The 19,013-nt window shown below is 43.9% G+C and overlaps 1 protein-coding gene and 1 long non-coding RNA gene across 2 annotated transcripts in view; one reads left to right on the top strand and one right to left on the bottom strand.

Annotated features, from left to right (window-relative positions):
• LOC135829764 (uncharacterized) overlaps window positions 1-5,678 on the bottom strand; it is a 35,336-nt gene extending 29,658 nt beyond the window's left edge. The window contains exons 1-2 of the mRNA XM_065342148.1: window positions 5,540-5,678; window positions 4,383-4,459 (exon numbers count right to left, since the gene is read on the bottom strand). Of these exons, the coding sequence (XP_065198220.1) occupies window positions 4,383-4,459; window positions 5,540-5,544 (82 nt within the window). The 5' untranslated portion in view covers window positions 5,545-5,678. The remainder of the gene's footprint in view (window positions 1-4,382; window positions 4,460-5,539) is intronic.
• A 6,301-nt stretch (window positions 5,679-11,979) lies between these two features.
• On the top strand, window positions 11,980-17,703 carry LOC135830075 (uncharacterized). The gene is made up of 2 exons (XR_010555989.1): window positions 11,980-12,300; window positions 17,114-17,703. It is a non-coding gene; the product is annotated as an uncharacterized LOC135830075 (long non-coding RNA).
• Window positions 17,704-19,013: the final 1,310 nt, after the last annotated feature.

Genomic DNA, 19,013 nt, shown 5'->3' with positions numbered 1-19,013 from the left:
GGTTTACAGTTCTTTCTGGACACAAGTTTAAATAACGCAAAATAATCGTAATCGGTAATCTAAACGATCACTCGATCGTTAGAGTTATCAAACGAGTACTCGATTTTTCCGTATAATCGTTTCAGCCCAAAATTCATAATTCATCACCAAGTTTGTGTTAACGGAGGAAATACACCCAACTCGCAACACACAAACAGTCCTTGCTTACACCAAGTACAGTAAATTGTCCACATTTTCACCCAGGAGGGCATCATCAGTGATATCCCTGATGATGCCATGTTCGTGTGTTGCGAGTTGGGTGTACTGAACATATCACAGTTGGGTGTACTGAACATATGACAAGGTTGGGTGTACGAGGTGATTCGCAATTTTTGGACAAATAAGTTAAATATGGAAGTAGAGTCCTCCTGAGTCGTTGCCCTTTCCTTGGTGGACAAATCTTTGACAAGAGTGTCTTCGTGTGGTCCTCAAGTTCCTTCCTTCCTATTTTTAGCGGCGAAAGCCGTTTCTTTCTGGGCGTTTTCTTTGCTATTTTTAGGTAATGTTTTGAGTAATTTCGAAAATTTCGATTAAATAGTAAATAATACTCATAAAAAGGAGACACTTCAGGCTCATTACAAACATCTTGAAAGTTTTTGTCTTCACAAGTATACTTTCAAGCCTTCTCGTCAGGTGAAATACAGGCAAGGGAAAAGGAACAGGAACAGTGGATTAAATACAGTAAGAGTCTCCTCGTCTTCTCAGCCCGTGCATTTGTGAAGGAGTTCTGGTCAGGATAAATCTCTTTAAGCAGTGCGAGCGTTCCACTCACCTGGCCCCAGTGACCACTTCCTAACAAAGAAGGACGCAGCGGCTAGTTACGGCGCTAGCCCTTCACTCTTTGCGAAATATGAGAAGGAGATGCGCCACACTGGAGTGCTCTCCTCTGTTCTTGAATATGACGTCCATGAAACCCTTGGGTGACACTTTAAATTGTGTGTCACATTGAACAACCTTGAAAAGCTTGCTATGAACGGCTCGTCATTAGAACTCATATCAGCCGGTCTCATAAGCATAGCCTTACCCCATTTTCATGTCCTGTGCAAGTTTACTTGTCCACACCATTGCAGACTGCTGCTAGATGCTATTTAATTCCCGTAGTTATGCAGAAGACGTTACTTCAGTAACGTCTGGCGCTAGCCAGGGTCCACACAGCTTTAATTTGGTATTTGTTTGTGTGTTTGTTTGTTTGTTTGTGTCACGCCTGGCGCTATCCCGTATCTGACGGCAAAAAATCATAGGGATGTTATAAATTTTTCAATTCTCCTATTTTTTCAGGCATATCCAGGGATTCGAACCCGCCCTATCGCCCTACATGCATTCCCCCATACACTTCGCATTCATACCCATTCATCCAAGTTGCTTCACGTTATGATCTTGCGTTTGAAAGCCCTATTTGAATATTGTGGGCAGCTGTATGTGGCCAGCTGTGTTTGATGGCACGGTACGGGAGACGGTGTTGTATTACCCTCGATCGTACCTGTCCCGTACCTATCCCTACCGTACCGTACCATCAAAGACGGCTGGCCACAATGCATATTCAAATAGGGCTTTCAAATGCAAGATCATGTGAAGCAACTTGGAAGAATTAGTATGTATGCGAAGTGTATCGGGGGATGCATGCAGGGCGCGATAGTGCGGGTTCGAATCCCAGGTTATGTCTTAAAAAAAAGGAATTTTTTAAAGAATTTACAACATCCCTTTGCTTTTTTTTGTCTAGGTCATCAAGGAAAAAAGCATAACGTAGGGCCCTGAGCTTCCAAGCTCTCTCGTTTAGTTGTCTAATAATTCCTCGCATTGAAAAAGCAGTAGAAAAAGACACCTTCGATCAGGTCAAGTTGTGGCCACACGCTTCAACTCTAGGCCTTCAGGTGTGTGTGTGGCGGTGGTAAAGCATAAGTGTGCCAATAGAAAAGTAAGAATTTTTTTTACAAACCAACATAATAAGGTGCTATTTAATTTGAGTGTCCAAAAATAGCAAATGACCTCGTACTGAACATATGACAGTTGGGTGTACTGAACATATGACAAGGTTGGGTGTACTGAACATATTACAAGGTTGGGTGTACTGAACATATGACAAGGTTTGGTGTACTGAACATATGACAGTTCGGTGTACTGAACATAGCATGACAAGGCTACAGTAGAGTTTTACAGGGTGTTAGGGCCGATTCCCACTATGGTACCGTGAGTACCGTGCCGAGGATTTGGGTAGGTCACGTGTACCCCACGGTACGAGCTTAAAGCTGAGAGTGATTTACACCTGCGCACAGTCATTCCGTGCATTCCGTCGGCAGGCCGGATCACCATTTTTTTTAAAAAAAATTCTGACTTTGGTCCTGAGGGAAAATAGCGGGGGCCGGGAAGATGACTGGAGAAAGCTCAAGATTCAACCAATCGAAAAGCCAAACGCCAAGAAAAAACTTCGTACCACAAATACAAAAGAAAGAAAAAACTTCCTTTCAGGCAGTAGTAAAATACCTTTTTCTCTACTACTCACTGCATTCCACCTCGCGGAATACTACGGCATGCCATTTCCACCCCCCAGAGGCCCTCGGCAACGGAATGTCCACGGCGCGGTATGGCAGGAGCCACGGAATGAACTCGCGCCAAAACTGCCCCACACATGAGCAAAATCACCATGGGTACTCACGGCACGGCACTCACGGTACCGAGTGGGAATCGGCCCCCGTGAGTTCCCTTCGGGAACGAACACGATAATTTATTTTATTTCATTTTTTTATGGAGTTTCAAATTTCTTAGAATCAACTCGTAAAAACTCCAAGTCAATCTCCCATTGACACAAACCTCGTTTATTCAACATAATCATATCCTATCCAAAAAAACATTTTTAAAAAAAGGTCATAAAAACAGTTCATAAAAACAGCATTTTAGGATCGGACCCAGTCTGAATAACCACGAGAGCCAGCTCCCTTGGCTGCTGTTGGAATGTGCAAGAATGGGCCTTCCAGATAAGATCAAACAAGGAGCAGTGGCTATAGTTATGAAATGAACACCGGTAACCATGGAGACAGACCACACTCTCATTATAGATACTGGTTATAACTAGACCGAATAAGGAAAATGATCTGATAGCCTATGAAGAGTAAAAGAAATTGAACCAATGACAACAAATACTCGTCCAGCACACGAGTTGTCATAGCAACACAAATAACAGCTGTCCACTAATTTTGTTGTTGGAGATTGAGTAGGAGTTTTTACTGGTTGATTTTAAATGCAATAAATGCTCCGGCCTTGGGTTTATGACCAATAAAAACTAATAAAAAACATCGGGGGACCTTGGTTTTTCTAAGTATCTAATATTGACTGAGTACGAGGTCAATATAGGAAATAAAAGCCGAGTAAAAGACCGAGGCAAAGCCGAGGTCTTTTACGAGGTTTTTATTTCCTATACTGACCAAGTACGAAGTCAATATTAGATTTATCACGACAATTGTTTGAGGGAAAGACAGAAACAAAGTCAAACAAAGTCTGAAGAAAAAATTGACTCACCGCCAGGACTCGAACCAGGTACCCTCACCCTTACAAGTGAGGGTACCTGGTTCGAGTCCTGGTGGTGAGTCTTTTTTTTTTTCAGACTTTGTTTCTGTCTTTCCCTCAAACAATTGAATACCTTAGACAGTAGTGTTATGACGTAATTCATACAATGTTTTTTGTTTTGTTTTGATGTTTTTTCTCCTTTGAATTGAGTTTATTGATGGAGTTTGGTGAGAATTATTTATTTTGTTTCATAAAGTTTTGATTTGAAGTTCTGTTTGGGTTGGGTTTGAAAATCTTTATTTTTACACGTGCATTTTTCTTATTCTTCTCCAGTGTATGTCGTATTGCATTTTAATCCATTGTGTTAATTTTTAAATTTTTAAATTTAACTTTTGCGCGTAAAGAAGGGTTGAAAAAAGTCGTGCTTTATCGTTGTGTAATATTGTAATGACCGCTGGAAATCAGTTTTATCCACCCGAATTGTTTTCCAGACTGTTCGGACTCACATATAATTTTGTGACCTATATGAAGGTCATTGAGTACTTCATAGAATGTTTCATTTTGCGGTTTGTTGTCAACATAATTATGTGAACAAGCCATCACAAATCTGACATTGGAACTAGACTACAATGTGCCTCAAAGTTGACTCAAGGTACGAAGTACACTACAAAGTCTTTTGCTAATATGTGACACAGTGGGGAGCCATGGCAACAGGTTGATCATGTTAATTTTCCCCGCACCCGAAATTACAGAAATGTAATGTAATGGAATATTACAATTGTCATTGCAAGTTCCGAGCAAAAGGATAGAAAATGACACTGAATATCTTTTTAAAGTCTTACCTTCAGCACAATTTATTGTGTGCAGCATTGAAGCCAACATACATAGTGCAAGCAATAAAATAGATCCCATCTTCCACCTGTTAACAGTACATGCAAAACAATGAACTGGAGTTGTTGCAAAATAGAATCCAAGCAATAGCCAACAAGATCATATACATGTAGAACAGCCAACATCACAACTGGAAGTTGCCAATTGCATTACCCTCAAAACGCTAGCTGACGATCGGTAGAAAAGAGTGCTTGAAGAGTGGCAACATGCAGTACTGAAGTTTGGTAAGGTCATACCACTTCCACTTTGCACTGTTCTGTTCTTGCTTACTTGGCACATATGCCAGTTATTCGAGTGTAGATACTCTGCATCAGAATATCTTCTATAAAACAGTATTAGTTAGTGCATACCTTTCCATTTAAGAAGGGGTAGTGATCGTGATTGAACATACTGGCGCCATGTGCGTACACTCCACTAACTCATGGATAGGGCCGAAATAAACACAGTCTCTCAGTAATCAAACGTTCTTGATGGTAACGAGTGAATGAAAGAATATTCTTTATTACTGCAACTCCCTGTTTTGCTGTTTGTGCTTGCGTTTGCAAGCATTGTCTGCTCCTGTCAGGTCACAAGAAAATCTACCACTGAAAGACACTGATACACAAGTACGTTACGGTACATAAAGGGTTTGAAAAAGATTAAAATTTGGTTGCATTTGTTCGGTCATTCCCAGTACCAGCCTATATCCTGGACGATGTCCGCCAACATTCCTGTACATAGTATCGATAATCGAGTTTGAAGTTTTGTTTTGTTGGTGAGGTACAGGTATGCAGCAGCAACGAAGCCCCTCCGCGCATTTTCATTCCGCTCGGAATGAAACCTCATTCCACTTTTTCTTAGGAATCGCCAGAAACGATTCTGCCCCCTTCATTCCGCGACCGGAATCGGAATTGCACCGAACAAACGCTTTCGAGTGTATCAAAAAAACCGCTCCGGAACCAAAACACGGCGGAATGACTTTGGAATGGTGGCGGAATGGCACCGAACAAACGCAACCTTAGAGAGGGTCCTGATAGAGGCACATTGAGGTACATGTACAAGCTAATCCTCTCCCGCTCGGACAGCACACCTATTCTCATATACATTCACAAAAACGAATAGAACTTACCGCATAGATAGCAGATCCACTCCAAGACAACTCCTCAAAGTCCAGTGTAGTCAAACCTCCCTCTAGCGATACAAGAAAGCAACTGAGAAGGGGACTGAAGGTGAAGCCCTTATAACCAAGAGTACATGAAAACCAGAGTGTGCAGCTCGGATGGGTTGCTGTCACGGCGAAATTCCGTGATTAAATCATTTTAGGGATGTAGTGCGTACAAGCAGGATTCAAGCAGGTCTCTTTCTGCACACCTGCAGCTCAGTTGTACGCACTACGCCATTTCCCGCCTCAGATCTGGGCCAAATATGATGTACGGAATTTCGCCGTGACAGACACCCATAGCAGAAAGGCCCCAAGCTGCACACTCTGGTTTTCATGTACTCTTGTTATAACTGAGCTCATGCGCCGCGGGTTGCGTGGGTCGCGGTTGGGCTGAAGCGCGATCCACAATTCAATTTGCGCCCGGGAATGGCCTCGCAAATCTCGCAATGCGCTGACCCCTGGGAAAATCGCGATTCAATTTGCGTTCGGGAATGACCTCGCAAATCTCGCATGCACTACACGTACACACAAGCCTTGCTTGGTAGTTTAACATGTTTTTCGATTTTGACAGCATGTAATACAAGGCGAGGACGCGTACGTATACGTAGTTCTCCTGACTACAGCCATAACCCGGTTGGCAGAGTCCAGACATGTTTTTCGATTTTGACAGCATGTTATGTTATACCAAGAGTCCATGGACTCTTGGTTATACGCATCCCATATTTGGATCTCGACCCCTGCATGCATTAGTTCATACACACTTCATTGCACCATTACCCCCTACCCCTGCATGCAGTAGTTCATACACACTTCATTGCACCATTACCCCCTACCCCTGCATGCAGGTATAGGATATTACCCAAGTACGAGGGTGTTACCTCCCGAATATCATCCCGACTGCGTAGCAGGAGGGATGATATGAGGGTACGGTAACACCCGAGTACGCGGGTCAATATCCTACTTATCCCAGGTACATCTACGCATTTTGGGGATCGACGCAACTGCGTTCTGAATACAATTACCAAGGTACAGCTATACCAAAAACAAAATGCTGCCTTTCTTTTCAATCCAGTCAAGGTTTGAGAGCGATGGAGCTCGGGAGACAAGTTGCATTTTAGTAGTTGGACTAGAGAATTGACGAAGATTGCACTGTTATGATACATAGTCATTTGGTTCAAAGTAAGGGCCATACTTCAAGTCACGACGAGATACAACGTCATTATGGATGCTGGTGCTGACTTCCTTGTCATTGGATCGGCGTGGAACTAATTACTTTCAACGGTTTGGGATCCTTGCTGAACACTGTCCGTGCAGGCAGTAACCACATTGTACATATCGTCGGACATTGGTACCAGTGAGTAAAGAGCATTTCGTTGTATCAAGACTCTTGGTTGTTTCACTATCGGCCACTATGCAATCAGAAGACCGTTGATCTTGTTATATTTAGGCATACTGGATTTGTAGCAGCATCTACGTTTTAGATTGTTCTTGTGGTAATCGTACTGGATACAATGTCATGATAATCACTGCGGGTCGCATCTTGCATCCATATCTTATCTACATCACACATGGATTGCTACGCTCTTCTTCTTTCACACTGTTGAATATTCTGTACAAGATTTTTCCTCTCACTTTCACGTCTTGTACTTTTCGTGTTGTTTCGGTATCTCTCCTTGCAATTAGTAATTTTCACTCGGATGGTGATACTTTGTGTAGTTTTCGAGTTTACAAAGAGTGAATGAGAACTGATGAACTTCGAAGTCTCCTTTGTGTCGTAGTGTTGAGTTGAATAGTGATTGGAGTTCGTTGTTTGTTTGTGTGGAATCTGGTTTTGGACGTAGTCGCGGAGGTAAGTTCTCTCCGTTCACTTTTACTGTACCGACGGTGCACTCTGCTTTGGCATGCTCCCACCCTCTCACGGTTCTGTGTAGTGCATTTTATCGCTGGGTTCTGATCGAAAGGACTCCAGTGGCAAGATGCATTGCACCGAATCGAGAGGGGTGGGGGCATGCCAATGCAGGGTGCACCGTAGTAGGTACGGTAAAAGTGAACCCAGTTAATAATGAATATCATCCCGCGCGGGATTGTATTGGCTATTATTTCCCGGTCAGCAAGGCTCCTGATTGGCTGAAACAGGCCTATAGTACCGTACCATGGGATAATAGTTCATACACACTTCATTGCACCATTACCCCCTACCCCTGCATGCAGTAGTTCATACACACTTCATTGCACCATTACCCCCTACCCCTGCATGCAGTAGTTCATACACACTTCATTGCTGCATTACCCCCTACCCCTGCATGCAGTAGTTCATTATAGCAATAAAAACTGCTTTATGGCAGTTTTCTAAAAAAGGTTATTGTGTTCTAGTCCATGGACCCCGTCCAAAAAGTAAGAAATTACCGAAATGTGATAGCTGGAAATTAAAATTTCACACAAAACCTCACAATAATCACTGACAACACTTGAAATGCTGCTTTCAACTTTAACTTGTTCTGCACCAACAATTGGCAACATGCATGCATAGGAAAGAGGATCACGAGGGGAAAAGGTCTTCTACATGTAGCAATTAATTCTGTGTGTGATTATTGTGAGGTTTTGTGTGAAATTTTAATTTCCAGCTATCACATTTCGGTAATTTCTTACTTTTTGGACGGGGTCCATGGACTAGAACACAATAACCTTTTTTAGAAAACTGCCATAAAGCAGTTTTTATTGCTATAATTTCTTTTGTTTTTTCTGTCACCAATCAACGGAATGCCCTATATCAAGAGTACATAACCCCGGGGTTATGTACTCTTGCCTGTATCAATAATTATGTAAATGATGGCCTTCACATCATATCAAGAGGTTTATGCACTCTTGATCATATCAATACCGTATTATACGCATTGATGTGCAAGCCTTTTGTGGCAGAAAATGGCACTAGCATGATAATGCATGTTCTCCTGCAGGTGAACATGTGAGTAGTGGTGGTTATACTTTTTTATACGGAGTTCACTCTGTGCATGTTGCTGTTGCAGAATTTCATGACTCTGTCATAAATTTGTCTTATTATTATTATTTATACTCATAAAAAGGACACACTTCAGGCTCATTACAAACATCTTGAAAGTTTTTGTCTTCACAAGTATACTTTCAAGCCTTCTCATCAGGTGAAATACATATTATCGCATTTTTGTCTCAGAGGAAACTATTATTATTTACTTTTATTTTACTAGGCTGCGCCTTGATCCTTGAAGGGTGGTGGCGTTCCTACGGATGCGGAAAGCCCGGCTTCCAGCCGAGTCTCACGCGAACCGTGAATTTTTTTTTTTTTTACTAGGGTGCTTCCCACAGATCTATGGTCTTCTTACGGGAGCCCCTAGGAAGGTTATGCATGAGTCGTGCCTTTCAGATATTTCAGATTTCCCCACCCTCGATCAGATTTGTTTGAGAAATGTAGCCATGCGGCAGGTGCGTGTCGCAGATGTTTTTGTTGATTCTGTGTTTATATTGGTTTATAATCATGGGTTATCGTGATAAGGTCATCCACCATCATATTGCACGGAAATCGTAATCCTGTTGATGTCGATACAACTTTTGGAAGTAGTTCAATGACTTCAAACTGTTAGTCCACGATTTTCTAAAACAACACAGCAAAGGAGGAACAATAAACATGTATTAAATGCAAACAAATACATTGCTGAGTCCGACACCTCGTTCCAACAACTACACTGATCCTGAGGATAAAAGGGTCAAGGCTATGGTTGGAGGTACTGATACTGAGAGATAAACAGGCACTCCATGATAATAAAATCTTACACATCTTTTGGTGAGTATGAATGATATCCAGTCGAACCTCTTTAGGACGAACACCAAGGGACCGATGGTATTTATTCTGTGAGTTTGTCTTAACCTATTTTATAACCAGTGAATACAATTATTTCTCAAATAGACATACGAATAGATTTATTCTACAGCGAAAGATTCTAAGCCACACCGACTCATTGACTCGTCTCGTATCAAACAAAAGAGTCACTAGAGAGGTTCTGCAAAACGAAAATGCGTACAAACTTTCCCTCTACATCAGGAGGTGCGAAACTTCGCACGAACTTTCGCAACTTTGGAAGCGAAACTTGCAGGGAACACGAAATGAACTGTCGTAGGAAATTTCGTGAGATCGGGTCATGGCGTACGTGCACTTGGCCCGCGCAAACTACGAAAATCTGCAGAACGCAAAGTTCGTGCAAAAATTCGCACACACTTTCGCAAGGACTGTCGTGAAACTTCGTTCGAATTTTCGTTTTGCAGAACCTCTCTACTGAACCTTTCTTTAGCAACTTGACAGCAACTGTAACAGCAACAGAGAAAGTACGATACACGGACTGCACATTCTTGCAGGTACTACAGGTACTACCAAGAGTACTACAAACAGATTGCAGATCGTAATTCTTGCATTAGCGGCACGAAACTTTATTTGGGGCAGTGCAATCTCGGCGATACTCACAAATCAAACAGCCCAGACTCGAGTAAACAAATGCAATCATACAAGTACGAGATTTTCACGAGACTGCACCCATTGGCTCGTTTCGTATGAAGCAAACAAGTTACTGAACCTCTCCACAATGGAGATTTTCCTTGATATGCGAATTTATTTGGCAAACTCGGTCAATGAGTCCTTGAACCTTTCCCTAGATTGGGAACTGCCAACGATAGTGTCCATGGACTCTTGGTTATACGCATCCCATATTTTGGATCTCGACCCCTGCATGCAATAGTTCATACACACTTCATAACCCCCATAATTGCACCATTACCCCCTACCCATGCATGCAGTAGTTCATACACACATTATTGCACCATTACCCCTACCCCTGCATGCAGTAGTTCATACACACTTCATTGCACCATTACCCCCTACCCCTGCAATAGTTCACACACTTCATAACCCCCATAATTGCACCATTACCCCCTACCCATGCATGCAGTAGTTCATACACGCTTCATTGCACCATTACCCCCTACCCCTGCATGCAGTAGTTCATACACACTTCATTGCACCATTACCCCCTACCCCTGCATGCAGTAGTTCATACACACTTCATTGCACCATTACCCCCTACCCCTAGCCCTGCAATAGTTCACACACACTTCATAACCCCCATAATTGCACCATTACCCCCATCCCCTGCATGCAGTAGTTCATACACACTTCATTGCACCATATCCCCCACCCCTGCATGCAATAGTGATACACATTTGTAGAACCGTACACACTTCATAACCTCCATATTTGACCCATTTCCCGCTGACCCTGCATGCAATAATTAGGCTGTGTTTACATGAGAAATTTCAACCCGGGTCGAGTTCAGCCCGGGTTGAAAGTCTGTACGATAGACAAAAGAGGTGAGCGTTTACATGAAGACAGTTGACCCGGGTCAAATACTGATATGCCGCCAAAAGTCCACTTCTACAGTCCTGTATGGTCACGTGAATCCGTTCGCGCGAAATTTGCATCTGCAGTGCCGTTCAAACCTGGCGCGAGATACGCACAGAAGTACGTTTGTACGATTTTCTTGACCCGGGTTGATTTCAACCCTCCCCTTGGGGGGAGGGTTGAAATCAACCCGGGGCGAAATTTCAACCCGGGTCAAGCGCAATGCGTCATGTAAACGCGCAATTCATTTTATGCACATGGCGGGTTGAAATCTGACCCGGGTCGAACTCAACCCGGGTTGAAACGCCTCATGTAAACACCGCCTTAGGCTGTGTTTACATGAAGCGTTTCAACCCGGGTTGAGTTCGACCCGGGTCAGATTTCAACCCGCCATGTGCACAAAGTGAATGGCGCGTTTACATGACGCATTGCGCTTGACCCGGGTTGAAATTTCGCCCCGGGTTGAAATCAACCCGGGTCAAGAAAATCGTACAAACGTACTTCTGTGCGTATCTCGCGCCAGGTTTGAACGGCACTGCAGATGCAAATTTCGCGCGAACGGATTCACGTGACCATACAGGACTGTAGAAGTGGACTTTTGGCGGCATATCAGTATTTGACCCGGGTCAACTGTCTTCATGTAAACGCTCACCTCTTTTGTTTGTCGTACAGACTTTCAACCCGGGCTGAACTCGACCCGGGTTGAAATTTCTCATGTAAACACAGCCTTAGTACCATACACATTTGTAGCCCGTTTTCCCTCCTTCTGCCCCTGCACATAAACCACCGTCCATTTGGAGGTATATTATGTATCAGATTGCGACGACCAGGAGGCCCAAAGTAGTGGCTGCAAATGACCGATATCCGTCACTTGCAGCTCTGCATCAGAGACCTGTAGCTGGCCTGAAGAGTTGTAAAATTACTCCTTCGTAGCCGGGCGAGTCAGAGCGAGGGCGATTCACGGCTTGGTCAAAAAACTGTCGGCCTGGAACGTAAACGTCGATCTGCTGACACAGTTCACCTGGTTCACACGCCTGACCTGGCATGCTGCCTTGCGTGAAAGGAACATTTTTCCGAAAGCAAGCTTCTTCTCCAAAATTCGAAATTTCCTTCCAAAAATGCCGTCGTCCTTGACCTTGAAGCTGAATGTTGTTAGGATAGAAAATTAGCGAAGATGTAGCCGACCCATTCTGGCAAGCCGTGTGCCCTCTGGATATGCAGTTGTTCGCCATGGTCAACAATCTTCTTCTCCTTCGTTCGTACTTTCACTTTCCTGACCACGAATACAAGCGGTACCCATGCTCAGGTTGGTGTTTATTTGTCTGTCTATGCACATACATGTATTACAATGTACTGTTCGTGCTGCAGGCACTGGCCGATCATGGAAATAGAGGAAGCAGCCAGCTTTCTTTGAATTCTCGTGCTTTCAACAAAAATATGTACACACTTTCCTTGGCTGCTTTTTCCCACCGCCACCATGCATGCACTGCTTTTCAAATTCGTGTTTGCTTTGGCAGTGGTTTCATCGGTATCCTTCAGCCTTCCCTGGCATTCAAAATTCAGAATAGTTTCCACCCAGGTGCGAGTACCTCTGTTCTGCTTAGCACATTGTAGTAAAATTATTTGCAACTGTCCACCACTGCACTCTTGGCTCACATTCACCACACCATAGCGAGGAAGTTTGTTCTTGGATAGATGTCTGGAGGATGTAGAGCATCTATCCAAGAACGAACTTCCTCGCTATGGTGTGGTAAATGTGGGCCAAGAGCGCAGTGAGGAGAGGTGAACAGTTTCAAATTATTTAGCCACATCCGATCCTTTCTCCGATAATTATGGACATGTTTTACTATACCGGTATATTGAATGGCCACTCATGCTTCTATTGAGAGGTAACACCACTCAGGAAACTGAGGAAAGCCAACCGGTGTTGCACAGGATTTGAGGTTGGGAAGAAAAGATGTTCCGATAAAAGAACTGCGAGTACATGGGAAACGTATTATGGAAAGGGCAGTCTGAGTCGAACTAGGATCTCCTGTTCCAGACTGTACCAAAAGCGTGAATATGAATACCGTAAAGTCGCGGATAAAAGCCGGGTTTGCATACAAGCACATCGCAGATAGAAGCCTGAAAATCAAACGGGTTAAATGCATATAAGCCTGTCGCTCGTAGAAGCCTGGCTTCTATGCAAGCGCGGATCGGGTGGGTCAAGAGTGCATGCGCTATGTACGGTGCATAGTAAAACTGCCGCCATACTGGTAGTCAGTGGTAGATCTACGCTTGTCGCGCGTAGAAGCCTGGAATACAAGTCTGGCAAAAATATCAGTGGTGCATATAAGCATGGTTTGCATACAAGCCTGGTTTGCATTAAAGCCTGATGCAGAAAGCGGCTCATGTGCTTATAAGCCCGGCTTTTATCCGCGACTTTATGGTACAGGAGAATGCCGATAATCCGAACAATCACTTATTCGAAATGCCAGTTTCCATTGAATTGAAGGGACGAAAATGAGCTTCTGCTCATTTTCCCCAACCCCAAGCACCATTCAAGCGGTGCACAAGATAGTTTGCAACAGGTTGGAGCAACAATGTATCACCGTGGTGTCATATTGAGGAGCTAGAGTGTGTCTAGTTCCTGTGAAGAGAATGTGAGAAATGATGGAAACGTGAAGGAATGTGCAAGTCTTAGATGGATGTGTGACTGCTCCCTTATCAGAATTTTTCCCCATCCGAACCCCCTGGAGAAAGCGTGCGCCCGAGGGGTGCGGATAATCTACACTCTGCTGTAACAGTTATGTACAATGAGTGCCGATGCACATTGGTAAACGTTGCAAATGTAGAATTGTAGGTGGACTGTGGTTCACATTAGACGATCGGAGTACCCCCACCAAACGAAGAGAGCTCAACATCACAAGGTAGAGCTTGCATGTACAATCGAAAAAGAGTACATATGCCATTAGCTGATGCTGTTAGGGGCCTTTTATATGTGCAACTCCAGCCTGGGCTGGAGCGAGCGGGCCAGCCCGCCAAGGGTGTTTACATGTGCAAGGCGGGGCTGGTCGCCAGCCCGCAGTGAGTTTATATGCGCTGAGCACACGCCAGCCCGTTGTGAGTATGCAGCAAACACACTACGACTGTAATGTGCTGCCCCGGGCTGAGACGCAGGGCTGCAAGCCATACTCACTGTAACTCAGGTTATAAACATAAAAACTTTTTTCTCACACATTTTATTCTTCTGCTGATTTCTTTTCTTGCTGTGGCACATGTTTGGTGTGTTGTATCACCTCGTTTCTTTTCCCTGTTTTTCACATTTTTAGCTGTCCATATCAAAGTATTTTGCAAGTAGTTCCCCTTCCATTTTAATGTAAATCCTGCATGTCGACAAATACACAGTGCTCACTGCACGTCCTTCTTGTTGCTGTACAAAAAGCTTCATAGATTTTCAAGACAATATCGGGAATCCTCTTTATAACTTCCCTCAAAAGGTAAAAGTACCTATTTTGTAGTATGAACGCAGTGTCGACACCATAATAATACAACTCTGGCCCGGGCTGGTCTGTTTATATGTGCTTTTTCTGGCCCGCCTAGCCGGGATCCCGGGTGCCTCGAGGCGGGATCCCGCCTCGCCGGGCCAGCCCGCTTGCCATGTAAACGCACAACACGTTTTGTGTGGATTTGTGGACAACCCCGAGATCCCGTTGCAGGCGGGCTGGCCCGCCTGTCGACCAGCCCGGGCTGGAGCTGCACATATAATCACCCCCTTAGTGTGCGTTACGAAGTCTGAAGAAAATGTTGAACGATCTCGGCTGGGATGACGGCTACACCTTAGCTCAGTGATTAGAGCATCGCTGGCCTCAAGCGAAGGTCCCTGGTTCGAATCCTGGTGATGACAGTCAATTTTTTCTTCAGACCTTTCCCGTTTGTGCCTTTCCCTCTAACCAGTGAATATTACTGTTAGCTTCGTACTTTGAGTGATTATCACTTACAGTTACATATACTTGATAATTTCTTAGCGCATGAAAATCGGAGTCAGTACCACAATATTCCTCCCTCACTATAATGAGTCTAGATACTTTGAATGTGGAACAGGGTCCAGGACAGGATCGTCTGCTCTATCCAAATTATGGCCTGGTTGCAATTTGTCTATTTACCAGCAGGTACATCGCGCCAGGGAGTCATAGCACCTACACTGTAGGGAGACTACACAATACTTTATAGAATTTTGGGTCAGGATTTGGAGGTTCTCCGTGATCTCTGCAATCACGGCCTTGACCTACTGACCCTGAGAACGGCCCAGATTAGCAATGCCACGTACGAGCGTGTATAGATCTGCCCAATGGTGCCCCAGGGGTGGCTGAAACAGGAACCCCTGGGTCGAACCCCATGTCATTTAGCTTTACAGTCGCCTGTGCCATCTACCTAGATGCTACAACTCCCTGCGTTGCACCCAGTAAATGCAACACATCAAGTATACAGCCATGTAGTGTTGGTTGTCACCTGTTCTGATCGTGTGATATCACAAACAATCTTCTACGGTCCATTCATTCGAACCTGGCACGTTAGGGGCCATCCATAATTATCTATCTTTAACAAGAAACGAGAAAAAAATCGTTCATGGGTGGGTCAAGAAGGGTTTCGTAATGAAAAATATTGATAGCTGAAACACTAGTCCATTCCAGCTATTTTTCGTTGAGGGGTGAGTAGGTGGGGGTGGAGGACGGTCACAAGTTACTCATCACTCAACTTTTCATTTCGTGAAAATTATCGATAATGCCGGGTCCATAATTGTCGATCTTTTACACGAAGAGAAAAAGTTTCGTTGGTGGGTGGGTCAAGGGGAGTTTCATTTCGAAAAAATACTGATATTACAGACATCAATCGGGGGGGGGGGGGGTGGTGGGTGGGTGGAGGAGGGTCCTTCTTTCATTTCGTGAAAATTATCGATAAAGCTGGATAGCTTTAGTCTATGCAATAAAATAGTTGCTTTCTTCACACAGACCGTAAAGTTTAAACAATATCCGGCCAGGTTTGTACCGAACATTTTTTCGAAAGGTAATTTCTCAAATGTTGCCTTGAGTACGTTCTCAGCAACATAGCGGGCCAGTTTCAAATAATTGGACTGCAAACTTGCATCGCTGGTTGTTCCAGCTCCATCACAGGTCGTATCACGGGAAATTGAGTCTAGCTCCACTTCAAGGTTGGGTGACACGTGATGGGCATCACTTCCTGCATGCTGGTGCATGTGACTCAAGAGCTCTGGCTGGCAAGTAGTTTTAGACTGCAGGTGCAATACAAGATTTTTCTGCGATGTGCTATGCATTGTGCATTGCATTTCTCGAGAGACACTTCACGCTATGTGAAAAAAAAGAATTTCGCTCAATGTGGTATTGTGCATCGTGCAGTGCAACTTTCCCACAAAACTGGACTCAAAGCACCTTATAGCTGTGGTTCACAGCAAAGATTTTCCTATTTGCGACTCTTGGTTTAATGGGTGCAGTAGCATGCATGTGCCTGGTGATATTGTTGCAATGGATCATAGTGAGGGCGTAGCAGTACTTGTGCACTGATAGTTGGTCATGGCATGAGTACATAACCAAGAGTGGGCAACTCGATGATCCCTCTGCCCACGGCAGAAAGTTTCATCACTTCGGCTTTTGTAGGCCATTGGGCTCACTAATACCATCATGCATAGCCAGAGATCAAAACTTGTACATCACAGCTACGGTAGTTGAAGCAGAACAATGAACTGTGGATCCATGCCTACTGAACCTGATGAAACACTCTATCTACATGGCACATGTAGAAATATATGCGCGCTTGCTCATAATCATTGGATTTCGAAGCCGATCGTACCTTATGTTAGTAGTTGCACATTCTTAGCAGTTATGTAGTTTGATAATAACGTTACGATAGATTATCAATACTGGTGGAAACGTTATGCTGGTTGCATATTTTGTACCCGGTATGCCATGACCAGGCATGCTAATTCATCGGATATTATCAAGTTTGCCTGGGTGTTGTATCTTAGCTTCACTGTACTACAAATACGATAGGCATAGTTTTCCTAAATTGCTTCTTTATAACATTCAGTTTGTTTTGCTGCAATCTTTTCACGTGTTTTGCAGGATTGTAGCCAAGGGTGAATACCATTATGATGAGCGAAGGTCTCTGAGAACGCATGTCTGAAGGCTGGTCATGTTGGCCCAACGATGACTTTCATTGCCTGTTTCCGCCACCTTCATACTGGAATGAACTGGAACATGTTCCCTCTCTGTGTCTCATGTGGAAGGACGGAACAGATTGTTTGTCTGTCTCTGTGGATCACCGAAGGCTGAACAGTACAGTTGGAAGAATATTGGATCTCACGAAGTGACTGAATCTGAAGCGGCTGACATGCATCTGCACAGCGCTTTCTTTCTGAGATTTGCTTCAAGGCAGGTTATTGTGTACGATTTTGTCCACAGTATTCCTATATTAGCCAAACGTATTTCTCTGATAGTATTGTGACTACACACGCACAATGATCTCTCCGTCATCAGTCTTTCGAAATGATGTGGCTCGCTGATGACAGCATGCATAGCCATAGATCAAATGAGCAGCTAAGGTAGTTGAAGCAGAAGAATGGATCAATGCATCCTGAACCTGGTGTACTGCCTATATGCACTCTCAGTAGTATTTGTAACGTGTTAACTATGAAGTATCAACATTGCTTCTCTTCCATGTGGGTGGTGTGAGTGATGTCAGATGGTCTGTACTGCCATGGCCGATGGTGTTCACGGGAAGATGTTGGGTGGGGCCATTGTGCCCTCTTGCAATATGCTGTTGCAGCCTGAAGGCAATGAAAAAGTTCGAATGCTGATCTGCTTTCAAGCGTAGAATGTTACATTATGTGCATTACATATTTGCATAATTATGTTTTGTACTGGAGTGTGAATGTGCGGCAAGGGCATGCACATGTAAGTATATCGCACTGCAAACAGCCTAAGAGTTCACGTGGTATGTGATAAGTACACTTTTGGAAAGTGCGTGCACAGTTGAATCATGTAATGTTAAAACAGCCTTCGTGCTCCTCCCTGAATGGCTGCACAAGTAGAAATCTCCGTCTTCCTTTGCTTCTTTCTGCTTGAGCTGGCATGGTGGTCGTAGAGTTGGAAATTGTTAAGTATGATAACAATCGTTGTTTGGTCTGGAGACAAGAATGCATTTGGATATTTGTCCCAGGACTGCATGGCTTCCCAAACTGCATGTTGAATGCCATAGATGATTATTGTTCGGTTCAAGAAAGGACTCGTGGGTCTGTCTGGCTATTGTGAGCTCTCGCTAGTCCATTTCCATAGCACTTGCTCTGGATTCACTCGCTGGAATATTCTCCAGTATAGAACAAGAAGTTTAGAAAACCTACTGGTGATATTAGTATGTTATACTAGTTTCTCCGCACTGTACCGCAGCTTTTGTTATCACACACATGCGGGTTATATACAGTAGTTTATCTACAATCCAGCATGATGTTCTTCCACGAACGCCCCCGACCTAGGCCCTCGGAACGACGTTCTTGGGTGTGCAACATCACTTATAGTTCTAAATCTTAGAATTAAGCGCAGGATTTTAGTGATCACGGTTCCAAATGCATGTCATTGCACTCCGCCTTTGGGACTTATTAAACATGTCATTGCACTCCACCTTTGGGATTAATTTTAAGAGCTGCATGCATGCCAAAGCTTGTCATAAAAGAAGAGCAGACTTAAATAGGCATCTTGTACGCATGATTTCTAACATGTAACATCCCTGCCGAAGAGCGTTCTTCCATACTACAGTAGAGTAGAGCGTCCAAGAACGTTGTGTCCCAGAGGTTAGCCTTGGGTGTTCGTATTTTTCAGCAATCCGGCTGCGCTCTTGTAGCATGTTCTTAGAAACAATCATGTTTGGATCATATTATTATGTATCCCGAAAGCTGCCGGAAAACCAACACCGCCATTCTTTTAAACTTAAGGCGGTGGCGTTCTTAGCATTTCAGGCTGGACATTC

Source organism: Sycon ciliatum, chromosome 13 (assembly GCF_964019385.1).
Source record: "Sycon ciliatum chromosome 13, ocSycCili1.1, whole genome shotgun sequence".
In the NCBI taxonomy this organism is placed as follows: domain Eukaryota; kingdom Metazoa; phylum Porifera; class Calcarea; order Leucosolenida; family Sycettidae; genus Sycon; species Sycon ciliatum.
Note: the sequence above shows the minus strand (reverse complement) of the source record. Positions and strands in the feature narration are given on the sequence as shown.